The sequence below is a fragment of the Delphinus delphis genome, chromosome 17 (genome assembly GCF_949987515.2).
Source record: "Delphinus delphis chromosome 17, mDelDel1.2, whole genome shotgun sequence".
In the NCBI taxonomy this organism is placed as follows: Eukaryota; Metazoa; Chordata; class Mammalia; order Artiodactyla; family Delphinidae; genus Delphinus; species Delphinus delphis.
The window spans coordinates 5080266-5094088 of record NC_082699.1 but is presented as its reverse complement, the minus strand read 5'-3'; the positions used below and the strand labels follow the sequence as shown (position 1 = coordinate 5094088).

At 39.6% G+C, this 13823-nt stretch overlaps 1 protein-coding gene across 1 annotated transcript; it reads left to right on the top strand.

Annotated features, from left to right (window-relative positions):
* The first annotated feature begins 2669 nt into the window (after nucleotides 1-2669).
* LOC132413397 (short-chain dehydrogenase/reductase family 16C member 6-like) lies at nucleotides 2670-10473 on the top strand. The gene is made up of 4 exons (XM_069540008.1): nucleotides 2670-2990; nucleotides 7489-7499; nucleotides 8361-8522; nucleotides 10404-10473. Exons 1-4 carry the CDS (start codon nucleotides 2670-2672, stop codon nucleotides 10471-10473), a joined length of 564 nt encoding a protein of 187 aa, XP_069396109.1.
* Nucleotides 10474-13823: the final 3350 nt, after the last annotated feature.

The window sequence follows — 13823 nt, the reverse complement described above, 5'->3', positions numbered from 1 at the left end:
GGCCTGGACATATATACACTACCAAACATAAGGTAGATAGCTAGTGGGAAGCAGCCACATAGCACAGGGAGACCAGCTCCCTTCTTTGTGACCGGCTGGAGGGGTGGGATAGGGAGGGTGGGAGGGAGGGAGATGCAAGAGGGAAGAGATATGGGAACATATGTATATGTATAACTGATTCACTTTGTTATAAAGCAGAAACTAACACACCATTGTAAAGCAATTATACTCCAATAAAGATGTAAAAAAATAAAAAGCTACATAAACTAAAAAAAAAAAAAAGCAATAATCTTTAGGGAATTCTTCCTTTCCTGTGCGTGTTAACTTCAATGCAAATTATTCAAATATATCAACAGGAAAATAAATGTTATTTCATAAAAAAAAAAAAAACTCAATGCCTAATGTTTTGAAAGTGACTCAGGTTCAGTCCATACTCATTTAATCCAGTGAAGGCCCAGATGCTTTCCTGGGGACTTTTTGTGTCCCTTTGGAAATTCACATAAATATTTATAACAGTGCTCTTGCAGTAATGCTCTTTTATATCTTTTCTCGGTGGAAAGTTCTGGCTGGTCAGGACTGACAGCAAGATGAAAGTAGCCTGGGTCTTTTGGCAATCTCACTTGGGTCCCAGAGACATCTCAACGTTAATTCCTCACTGACTTAAAATGAAATAGATGTAACGCAAAAATAATTCTTTTTACCAGACTCAACTTTTGCATTTTTGTTTTTGTTGTTATATCTCTTGTCATCTGGAGCTTGGCTGTGAAGTCACTGTGTGGCTTCAAATTCCATCCTCATTATTTTTAACTGTGTGACCATGGGCTAGTTGGCTTAGCCTCTTAGTAACTCTGATCTCTCAACTGTAATACAGGGCAGCGCTTGGAAGAGTTAAATGAATCAACGCATGCAGAACACTTAGAACTTGCCAGGTGTGTAGGAAGAGTCCAAACGTATTGCTGTTGTTATTATTATTATGGTGCTAGTGTTTGTTATTTCCTCAAGAAGCTGTGGTCTGTTTTTTTGTTTTGTTTTTTTATTTAAGTATAGTTGATTTACAATGTTGCAGCAATCTCTCCTGTACAGCAAAGTGACTCAGTTATACATATATACACATTCTTTTTCATATTCTTCTCAATTATGGTTCATCACAGGATGTTGAATATGGTTCCCTGTGCTCTACAGTAGGACCTTGTTGTTTATCCATTCTAAATGTAATAGTTTGCATCTAACAACCCCAAACTCCCAATCCATCCCTCTCCCTCCCCTCCTCCTCCTTGGCAACCACAAGTCTGATCTCTGTGTGTGTGAATCTGTTTCTGTTTTGTAGATAGGTTCTTTTGTGCCATATTTTAGATTCCATATATAAGCGATATCATATGGCATTTGTCTTTCTGTTCTGACTTACTTCACTTAGTATGATAATCTCTGGTTACATCCATGTTGCTGCAGGTGGCATTATTTTGTGTTTTTTTATGGCTGAGTAGTATTCCATTGTACATATTACCACATCTTTATCCATTCATCTGTCGGTGGACATTTAGGTTGTTTCCATGCTTTGGCAATTGTGAAGAGTGCCGCTGTGAACATAGGGTTGAATGTATCTTCATGAATTATAGTTTTTTCCAGGTATATGCCCAGGAATGGGATTGCTGGATCATATGGTAGTTCTATGTTTAGTTTTCGGAGGAACCTCCATACTGTTCTCCATAGTGGCTGCGCGAAATTACTTTCCCACTAACAGTGTAGGAGCTGTGATCCGCTTTAATGTGGGTTTTTATAGGTGTCCGCATCTAACTTATACAGAAATGATCATGTAAGAATGTTCAAGTGTAACAATATGATTATCAAAAATCAAGGAAATGTCACCAAAGACAAAAAATGCTCCATTATTTTATTTTTTAAAAGGTGGGTCTTCGCAAAAGGCACATTAACTCCAGAAAAAGCCTGTTCTAATGGTAAAGGCTTGGGCACTCAGAAGACCTCTGTCCCCAATCCAGATATTCCCTATTTTATTAGCTGCCTATGTGACATTGAATAAATCTACTCAATCATTTTAGTCTCAGGTTTTCACTATAAACCAGTAATAACTGTACCTGGTTTGACTCTCTCAGAGGGATATTACAAATGTCATGTGAAAACATAAAAAGACTTTATTTGTATTACAATAAATATTATTTCTACGTTATTGAACAACTTCTTAATGAAAAGCAAATTTCTATTAGATATGAGATCATGAATCGAGTTCATGTAATAGAAAACTGACCAGACTAAGAATCCGAAGTCTTGGTGTACAAGTCACATAATGTTGGGCAAGTCGATACTCAAAGATCTTATGTCCCTCACTATGAAGCTGTCCTAGTAACATGCGATCTACCTGTAGGTCAAATTAGATTACCTGTAGGTCAAACTAGATTACCTGTAAGAAAGCGCCCTGTAAGTTGGAAAGATTCTTGTTAACATAAAATATTTTCATACTCATTATTTATATAATTTAAGCATTCAAAGATGGTAGTAGTTATTGCTGAAATTTGTATTTTGAAGAACTGATGTCTCAAAGGTAATTTCCCTTGGACTAAGTGCTTTACGTGTTTTGCAGTTGTTGTGATATGTCATGAATTTATCAGTTACCTCTTTCCTAATTAAGACGTTCCTTTCTTCAGTGAATTAACATGAGTACAATTTTGGACACCTCCATATTTTGGGGGAAATTTCTATATTATATTTTAGAATCTTTAGTTTACAGGATAATTCCCAAGAAGAAGAAGAATGTTGCTGGAAAGATTGTCCTTATAACAGGAGCTGGAAGTGGACTTGGGAGGTTATTGGCCATAACATTTGCCAGCCTTGGAGCCATTTTAGTTCTATGGGACGTTAACGAAGAAGGCAACATGGAAACGTGTCGAATGATCAAAGAAAAGGATGATGAGAAAGTATTTGCCTACACACGTAACTGTGGCAACAGGCAAGACGTCTACAGAGTTGCTGATCAGGTAAGCTGATTGGTGTTCTTCTTAGTTTCTATGCCCAAGAAAAGCATTGCATCTAGTATGCTTTTACAATGAGAAGAGGAGAAAATCTGTCATCCACTTCCTCTGAGAGTTCTGTGTGCCTCTCGCTTGATTCTGCATGTCAGAAATCTGACTTTGTGGCCTCCAGAAAGGGAAGCGGAAGAAAACAATGCAAGTGGGCGTTTGCTGAGCCTTTTGAGTTGTTGCCCAGCTGCTTTCTTCTGGTGACTCATTTGCCATCAGAGGTCAGTAGAAACTAGAACTAGCACTGGCTCTGCTGTTCATTTACCTAGTTACCTGTCCTCTCTACGTCTCTGTTTCTTTATCAGTAAAATGAAAAGATTGGACCAGATGATCTTCAATATGACACTCAGCTTTAACTTAAGTCTCTGCATTGTATGATCCCAATGTACATCCACTGTCAGCCTGTACTGAGGGTAGAAAGTATGGAGGATAGGGGAGAAGCATTAAGCATGTTTCTAGACTAAATTTCCCCTTAGATTTAGCCTGTGGATATTCGTTCTAACTTCACACTAAATATCGATAAATACTTTAATAATAACAGCTACTTGCTGTGCAGTTTCCACGCACTCTAACAACGGTCTAGCTGCTGAGTGGTGTTTCGACCATATGCCTTGGGTGAGGTGCAGGGAAGATAAATACGCAGATGAAGCAGAGAAACCAGAAATAGTGTCACAGTCCTGCTCGACTAACAGTTCCCTGGGGAGAACACGGCATGCCACGCAGGGCCACCAGGGGAAACACCAGGCTGGTCAGGAGGCAGGTGAGACAGAGGACGTGGACCAGAGACTTTATTGTGCTTTCCACAAGTAGGAACAGGTGAGGCAGGACCAGTAGGCTTAGGATGGATTGACCTGAATCATGTCGGCAGGATCTGGGCCACACAGGGCATCCCTGGCCATCTGATACCTGACCCTGGGGCGATTAGGACAGGTGTACGGTAGTCTACAGAGTGAGAGCCCAGTAAGGGAGGTGCTTGGGGTGCAGACTTAATCAGCTGATCAAGAGGGGGAATGGACTAGCCTCTAGCCAGGGCCTCAAAACTGGGTGAAGACAGGACAAGACAAAACACGATATTACCAGGAGCTATTATTCTAAGCACTATAGGCACCTAATAACCCATTTAATAAAACACACACAGCCCTCTTGGGAGTATATTGTCATCACCCTCCCCATTTATAAATGAGGAAACTTAGGAGTGAGGAGAATGTGTAAGTTGCCCAAGATCCTGAAACTGGTCATAGGCGGAGCCAAACCCACCAGGACTTGGAGTCAAAGTCGCTCTCATCCTCTGCACCATGATCTGAAAGGGTGCACACAGCTCGGTTTGATAGCAGAATCTCCAAGAGATTGTCCTTCCCTCTGGCAATCCATGCTCCAAACGTAGAAGACACTTACTTACTCACTCAGAAAACATTGATCAACTCCCGGCTCTGGGACACTTACCTTCTGAAACCTCCTCTTCACTTTTCTCCTTCAATTTCTATCGCCTCCTTTTTTCTTTGGGGCCCCATAGGATTTGTTCTTTATAATGCACCACCAGCTAATGAGAATATAACCTAGGGATTATATATAGATCCCTAGGTGTATTTTATTTATTTAATTTATTTTTTAAAAGAAATTTATTTATTTATTTAATTTTATTTTTGGCTGCGTTGGGTCCTCGTTGCTGCATGCGGGCTTTCTCTAGTTGCAGTGAGCGAGGGCTACTCTTTGTTGCGGCGTGCAGGCTTCTCATTGCGGTGGCTTCTCTTGTGGTGGAGCATGGGCTCTAGGCGCGTAGACTTCAGTAGTTGTGGCTCACAGGCCTTAGAGCACAGGCTCAGTAGTTGTGGCGCATGGGCTTAGTTGCTCCGTGGCATGTGGGATCTTCCCGGACTAAGGCTCGAACCCATGTCCCCTGTATTGGCAGGAGGATTCTTAACCACTGCGCCACCAAGGAAGCCCCCACTAGGTGTATTTTAGAACAGAACAAGTGGAATCAATATCAGTTCTTATTCTGCAAAAGCAAAAACAGTGTGACAGGAAAGGTTCACAGATGAAGGTCTTTGGGGTGAGCTCAAGGAAGGAGCTTGCGGAGGAGGGGCCCCAGTCCCAGTGCCACCACTAAGTCACAGATCAGGACTCTGAGGTCTGCAGCATTATTATATATAATCTTTATAATAAAGTAGGTACTATAACATTGTCCACTCTACTGATGACAAGAAACCAAGTCATGAAGCAAATTAGAGACAGAGCTGAGCTGTGATTCCATCTGCCTGGCGTCAGGGGCCCTGGTGCCTCCCCAGTAGTGACCCACAAACGTGTCAGCAATGAAACGACAGCCTCACAATCCTCTTCCTTTTATCAAAAGTATTGTAATCTCCAGCACCCCCCATGGATCTTTCCTTTTCGTTTAAAATTTTCTTGCTGTCTAGTAGAAAACTAGGCTAAAAACTGTAATCAAAAACTGTATTTTCACCATTGAATGTGATATTAGCTCTGGGCTTTATATATGACCTTTGTTATACTGAAGTAAGTTTCCTCTTTAAGAATTATTTTCTCTACTTCTTTGTTCTAACATTATTATTTAAATAACAATGTTAGTAAGAATTGATAATAATATGTGATTAAGTGATATAAAAGTAAAAAGGTGTTATGAGAGAGAATAAAGGACATATACTTTAGAATGGGGAGGAGGAGTCAGTGATAGTTTCTCAGAGGAAGTGACACTGAAAACTGAGACCTGGGGACTTCCCTGGCAGTCCATGCTTCCTCTGCAGGGGGCATAGGTTCGATCCTTGGTTGGGGAACTAAGATCCCACATGCCACACAGAGCAGCCAAAAAAAAAGAAAAGAACACTGAGACCCAAAAGTCAGAGAAGTAGGAATTAACTAGGTAAAGAGCAAGTGGGAAGAGCGTCTAAGTACCCTGCACAAAGCCCTTGAGATCAGAAGGAAATGGGGATTCTTAAGAACCTGAAAGAAGGCTGCTGTGTCTTAGCACAGTGAGCAAAGTAGAGAGTAAAGTCAGGTGAGGTTAGAAGCCATAAATACATTTCCCCCCCCAGAGGAACCATTGTTCACCATTTACCATCACATCACTGTTCATTATACTTTTCTACTTTTGTTTCTTTGAAATTCTCTATAATAAATATTTTAAATAAAATAATGGATTAAAAATTCATATTAGCTGACGGAATGGCCATAAAGGGAAAATGTAGTATTATTAGAAATAGACTTCTAGAAAATTTGAAGGAAGTGTGTCTACAAAAGAACTCTACACAGAAGAGTTTCAAAGCTCTGGAATTAGGCAGAGATAAAGTATATCTGGTTGGAAAGGACAGCCGTGAATGGCAAGAAGAGTTTCAAATGATAAAATCAGAAATGAGACCTTTGCATTTGCTAAGAAACTTTTGCTGATAACGTAACAGAACATTACTTGCAAAAGCTAGAGGGTCAAGGCCACAGAATAAATGTAACCAGCCAAGAGGAGGTGGCATGGTAGCCAATGACAACAGTGATATTAAATGATGGCCCGTATAAACGTGGAGTTCCTAAGTTCATAAAAGATAAAAACTAAGTCTCTAGAAAAAGAAAGATGAATAATCCTAACTGCTAGAGTATGAAATGAACACTGATGTGTAGATTATGTTTTTTCCAGCTTCACTGAGACATAATCATCTTATAAAATTGTGTGAGTGTAAGACGTACAAATGTGTTGATTTGATACATTTATATGTCGCAAAATGATTACCACCATAGCATTAGCTCACACCTCCATCTCATCACATAATTACCATTTTTTTTTTGTGGTGAGAACATTTAAGATTTACTCTCCTAGCTACATTCAAGTATGTAACAAAATACTGTTAGCTATAATCACAGCTGTATTTTAGATCCCCAGAAATTGTTAAGGCTATAACTGGAAGTTTGTACCCTTTGATCAATATTTCCCCATTTCCCCAACCTCCAGCTCTTGGTAATCACCACTCTGCTCTCTATTTCTATGAATTGAGCTCTTTTCCATTCTCCGTACAAGTTACATCATACAGTGTTTGTCCTTGATTATTTCCCTTTTCATAATGCCCTCAGGTTCCATCCAAGTTGTCACAAATGGCAGGATTTCCTTCTTTCTCGTGGCTGAATGATATTCCACTGTGTATGTGGATTTTCTTCATCCATTCATCCACCCACGGACACTTAGGATATTTCCATATCTTGGCTACTGCGAATAATGCTGCAATGGACGTGAGAGTGCAGATATATCTACAAGGTCCTGATGCCAAATCCTTTGGATTTATACCCAGAAGTGGAATTGCTGGATCATATGGTAGCTCTATTTTCAATTTTTTGAGGAACCGCCGTATGGTTTTCCATAGCGGCTGCACCAATTTACGTTCCCACCAGCAGTGCACAAGGATTCCCTTTTCTCCACACCCTCACCAGCTTTTGTTATCGCTTGTCTTTTTGATGATAGCCAGCTGACAGGTATGAGGTGACATCTCATTGCAGTTTTGCTTTGCATCGTGATTGAGCACCTTTTCATGGGCTCAATTTCATGTGCATGTTGGCCATTTGTATTTCTTCTTTGGAAAACTTTTTTAATAAATGTTGGAGCCCTTTAGGCTATGGTTCTAAGGAAATTTTAGGAGAAAAAATATAAAGACTAATTACCAATATCTAATTACAAGAAATCAATCAGCTTTCAATAATCAGCTGAGATAAATAGAAGTTTTGAGGCAGTGTGGTTCAAATAATAGAGAAGCGCAATATAAAAGTAAAAATGTCAAAGTAATGACTAATGGGAGCTTTACTACATGCTCATCCCATCTCAACTCCAACTGATTTCACAAACATCTAAGTCTGCTTAACGTGGTAACAATAGTCTGCCTAAAATAAAGACACATGACACACGCTCAGGGGATGTTTCCTTTTGGTAATAAAATTTTGCAATTTTGCTTCTTAATAGTGTACAATTGCTTGATGTTTGGACTGAAAGAGAGAAAAGAAAAATACAAAAAAAAAAAAAAAATCTCAAAGCCGTTCCTTCCACAGGTGAAGACCATCACAGAGCAGACAATCAATAAAGGCCAGGCGTTCACTCTAAAAAATTAAATGTATCAGCACTGGTCCCAGTGTTGGTCATGAGAGAAAACACAAGGCAGTTCCTGATATTTACATTGGGTTTGCATATTTAGAGACATCTAATTAATGACATCTAATTAATTACTGTAATCTACTTAATTATCAAGTTAATAACTTGATATCTAAAATTTAATAATTAGTGCTCACGATGGCAGCAAAAAAATACCACTCTGACAACATAACTTTTTGTTGTTTTCATTCCAGGGATCCACTTCTGCTGCCTATACTGGAGCAGGAATGTGTTGCCCCAAAAGTTTTAAATGCTATTTTAGAGGAACAGGTTTACTGGATAATAAATGCTATTTTAGAGGAACAGGTTTACTGGATAATGCCCACACTTTTGCATGTTGTGTTGCTCCTTAAAGAGTAAGTTAATAATGACTTCTCTATCATTTTGGTCATGTGTGAACAAATTGTCTCATCATTGCTTCCTCTTTTGCCAGAAAGCAACCTCATACCTTTTAAATGATAAAGGAAAAGTAATATTTAAATAGTTCAACGGTAATTATTGGACTGTTTCTATCTGGGCTTGGTTACTCCAGACACTGAGAAAATTTAGAAACTATTGGGTCTTACAGAGTACAAATTATTAACTTCAAGAGAAACAAATAGAACACCAATTTTTTTGGTGAATTCTTTTGGTTCAGCTAATGTAAAACTCTATTTTGAAAACAAAGGACAAATAAACCTGAGTGTGTTGACGGAAAAGTATTAAGGATATTTGGTAAGTTCCTCACTGCTTTTAGTAAAAGAGCACCGGCACCTTCATGCTAAGAGTTCTAGAGTCTTTGCGGGTGGATTCAGGCCAGGCCTACTGTCTTCTCTGGAACAACGTCTCACATTTAACAGGAGCCTATATGTGCCCGACTCTGCATAACAGCCTTGCATGCATTTTATCACACTTAGGGAATCTGAAGATTACAGAGTAAGTCATTTTTATAGGATTAAACAGCTAATAAACTCTGGAACAAAGTTTTCATCTGATAACGATTTTAAGCTCTTAACATCAGATATACTCCTCCCTTGCTGTAAGTTACTAGCAGAGTGGAAAACACAACCGGTGATTCACTATTATGAAATTATGTTATTAATAAATCTAGGACTTTCTTTACTATTTATACCCTCTTCAACATATTTTTGGGACCTGTGGGTTTATTCACGCATTCCCTGAACAGGGAGCCACACAGGAGATTCTAAGACACCACCTCCTGTTCATCCTGCCTTGGCCGCTGAACTAGGTCAGTCCCTTATGTTGCAAACGCTCACATCTCTCCCTTACTTTTGTAGCACCCACCACACCTGTGGGCTGCGTGTATGATATCTGTCCTCCTTGCTGATAGCACACACGGCCTGAGGACAGGACACAGTTTCCTGCTCCAGCTAACACAGAATATGCAAGCAATAAATAATTGCTAAGTTGTGTTGAGTTGAGCAGAGCTGAGCTGATCTAAGCAGAACTCAGCCGAAGGCACAGTTCCTCTCTCTTCAAGAAACTAAAGCAATGATTCTCCACCTCGGGTGTCCACTGGATCACTTAAAACAACTGATGCCTGCCCCCTCCCGAGGAGTTCTGCTTTAATCGGTCTGGTTTTCTTTCTACTTTTTGCTACCATGTGTTAGTTTAGTAAATCAGGATATACACGGTCTTACCACAGAAAGCAGTGAGTTAACATATGAAGGGACTTCCCTGGCGGTCCAGTGGTTAAGACTTCGTCTTCCAGTGCAGAGGGGGCAGATTCCATCCCTGGTCGGGGAGCTAAGATCCCACATGCCTCGTGGCCAAAAAACCAAAATGTAAAACAGAAGCAATATTGTAACAAATTCAATAAAGACTTTAAAGACGGTCCACATCAAAAAAAAAAAAAAAAATGGCTAAGCTGTGGCCTGAGCATTGGGATTGTTCAAGGCTCCCTGGTTGTCGGACTGCGCTCAGCGCACGTGACGCAGTGTTTGCCCATCCTTCTCAACGGTGACACGTGCACAGTGTGAATCACGACAACTCGCACGTTGTGTAATTCAAAGTAATCTTTACAAAGATGTCCCTTTTCTGTTTGTTTGTTTTGGAGGGGGCGGGTTTGGCTGCGTTGTGTAGCTTGTAGGATCTTAGTTCACCCACCAGGGATGGAACCCACGCCCCCTGCAGTGGAAGCACAGAGTCCTAACCTCTGGACCGCCAGGGCAGTCCCTAAAGATGTCACTTTGACTCCTTTTAAAGGATTCTGATTTTTTTCCTCTGCTTTTCTCTAGAATAATATCTCCAGACATGATGATCACCCTTGCCGAAACATTGGAATGGACACCTCCGTGGCTTTGTTGACAGGTCAAGAGAAAACAGGTGAAGTTCAGACTGAAAACGAGAGGAAACACCTATAGCTGAAGCCTCACATGCGCTAATAAAACCAAGTGTTGTGAGGATAGACCTTTTGGAGCTCTTCCTCACGCTTAGAGCTGTCCAGTCTACCGAGGATTACTGAGGCTTTCACAAGGGCTAGCCTACTTCCCAGGACATGGTTTGCACACTGATAGTTTCCCTAGGCATTCAAATTATATATTTGACAGTTTTTCCTGTCACTTTTTAGTTTGGTAAATAAGGATAGTGCAGCCATTCCAATGAACTCAGAGAATATAATGTATTAATAAAAACATATTAATGCAAATTGACACTAATTTAATTTTTAAATAGTATATGATACTTTTAGAAAAGGAGTCATTATAAATAATGACCTTGGGTTTTAGGGTTTTAGGATGATAATTTTTCAACATCAGATGTAAAGAAACATTTCAGTTTTGCAATGAAGAAAAATAACACTTTTCTGTTTGCCTATTAATTCCTACTGGAGTTGGATGACCACATCAAGGTCCTTAGGGAGATTGAATCTGCTTATTTGACAAAATAAGTCCACAACTAATCACGTTTGTTTGCATCTGAACATGCCAAAAATTCCTAACTTCTTTATTCCATAAGAAAAAAAGTACACATTAGACTAGGTACTGCTGGTTTGAGGAGGAGACTTATTTTCATAATTCAGTCAATAAAGTAGCCTTAACTCTGATGAATTTGTATATACAATAGGAGGCACTCCCCTTAAAAAAGTATATACTCGTTCGAATGTGCACCTCACCTTGCCAGCTCTCAGCAAACTTTCCTAAATGACGCTCCGAGTTTGGAAATGTTCTTGAGCTGAGTTACAGAACAGCAACGTAGCTTTGCCTCTAACAGGTCAAGAGCTAGCGAGTAACGGTAAAACCAAAAAAAGAAGTATCAAGTAAAGTAAATATTGGTTAACCAAAAAGTGAACACTCAACACATAAGATCTATCCCATTATTGGGGACGTAATATTTCTATATTCTTGCAACGAAACTTTAACTTGCGGTGAACAAACTAGAGAAAATTTTTGAACTAAAAGAGGGATAAAAATTCCAAAGTGCAATAACTTTCAGGAAATGAGTTCTCTTTTAACAGTTTTGTAGGTAAAACCTTTTTCTTTTTTTTTAACATCTTTATTGGAGTATAATTGCTTTACAATGGTGTGTTCGTTTCCACTTTATAACAAAGTGAATCAGCTATACAACCAAATCTGGTCATTTCTTAGATAAAACCTTTGTAGAATTTTGACATCTCTATACCTTCTTAAACCAAGTATTCGAAGAACCACTTAAATTTTTCTTAAACTTCCATCAATTTCCATCATTTTCCTTAATGCCTAAGGAGCATTGACATATTTTTGTCACCTGGGTTGACCCCCAGTAGTGGCTTTTGAACAGCCATTTATCTCTAAGTAAACTGGTCCACACCCCCTCACTGGGCATCACCTTCCACTTCACTCAGACAAGAGGGGTACTGCTCCTTCTAATTTGGGCCCATCTTATTTTCAATTGTCAGGCCTCGGGATGGTCTCTCAGGCAGTCACTTGTTCATTCATTCCACACGTGTTTCCTGAGTACCTACTATGTGTGGCACTAGAAACACAGTGGCGAATAAGACAGTCACTAAGTGAGGTACAAGATCTTTGTGACAGCTTTCAGCCACATAGGGGCTTTGGCTGGGTTTTGCCTGTTTTAATACTGTTGGAAGTCTGGCTTTCTCATCTCCTAGGTTTACTGTATCTAGAAACTGCATAGTCTGTTTCTCTGTTATCTTTCATTTGTATTGTAGGTAAAGGGTTAACCACCCTTTTGTTTTTATTCAAGAGAATGCTCCCTTAGGTTGACATCCTAGCTCTGTTCCCCTGGTAACCTGGCAAGAGTCAAATGTCAAACACGTTTCTAAGCGACGTTGCTCATGATGAAAAGGACCAATGATTGGTACCTTGCTTCAGATTGAGAGGAGCTGTGAATGAATTCTAAGGACCTGATGGGGAGGGACGTCGCACTTACGAGCTGGCACCTGAGAAGTTTCCTGACATCTGTGCCCAGTGCTACCTGGACTGAGGGAAGGACCCCCTCCCTGGTTCCTCCTCTCCACCTCGGAGCAGATACCTGTCCCCTGAGTCTGAATGTGGAGTTGAACCCAAAAACGATTTCCTGGTGGGCACTGCATTTTCTCTTCCTATTTCAGTATCTTTGAAATTTGAGAATATATAACAGCTGTCCATGTAACTCTGTTCCCAGTTTTCATATATAACAATGAATTCTGTCCAACAGAAGCAGCAAAACTGAATTGATTATCGTGTCCGAAGTTTGGTCGCCTCTATTATTTCCTTCCACCAAGTTCTCAAACCACCCGTTACCCTAGTACTTTACATGTGAAGGCCCCCCTCACCCTTTCCCCGTACTTAAAACACTTCATGGGCGTGTTTTGAGAAGTGAAGATTCATTTTTGCAACAGAATAATATTATACTTGATAGTGACTCTCATCCTACAAAAGTTTTCATAATCCAATGCAATAAAAAATAGTAAAAATATTAAAAATTAAAATATGTGAAAACAGTATTTAATAATGAATTAGCCATTTTTTAGTTAAATACTTGAAAAAAATTTATAGGCTGAAGAGATAGGAGAAGTTTGTGATGGTTCTGAAACTGATGACTAGAATCTTCCAAGGGTTTGGAAATTGAGAGCACTTTCTTTTACGTAAGTTCATTTCTTAAAGTAGCCTTTTCTTCTTGATACTGGAAAGGAGGCAGATTTTGGGCTTAACCTAAGAAAGAACTTTCTAATAATAACAGCTGCTTGAGATAAAAATGACTTTAGACTCTTGAAACATGAAGTTTCCCATTTTTGAAAAGCAAAGGAGGTTAATGATTAAATTATCTGGATCCCTTCCCATCTGGAAAATCTTTATTTAGGGCTCATTCTTGTCATAAATCTTTATCGAGAACCTAAGTGCAAAGCATAAATATTTGTGAGATTATTGAACGTACTTTTGACTCACTAGTCGGACTCAGTAAGAGAAAAGGAAAATAGGAGAATTTGAGGGTAACTTTGCAGAATTTGGAAGAAAAATGATGAAAGGTAAGTGAAGCAAAAAAAGAAAATGGAGAATATCTTTTCTTAGAAGAGAAGATCATCTTAGGATGAACCTTAGGCGTTAGCTGGCAAGAATTCCAGAAACGTCTTGGAATGATGAATAAGCCCTCCCTGAAGCAAGAGGCAAGACGGAACAGCAGGTTCTATTCTGGTGCTCAGGTGGGTGCCTCAGGGACAGGCTCTGGGGACAAAGGAC

What these genes read in the sequence shown, in the direction of transcription:
- LOC132413397 (XM_069540008.1), top strand. Translation starts at nt 2,670, where the DNA reads ATGAGTACAATTTTGGACACCTCCATATTTTGGGGGAAATTTCTATAT. An exon ending in GTTGTGTTGCTCCTTAAAGA is followed by an intron (nt 8,523 to 10,403) that starts GTAAGTTAATAA and finishes GCTTTTCTCTAG; the next exon opens with AATAATATCTCCAGACATGA.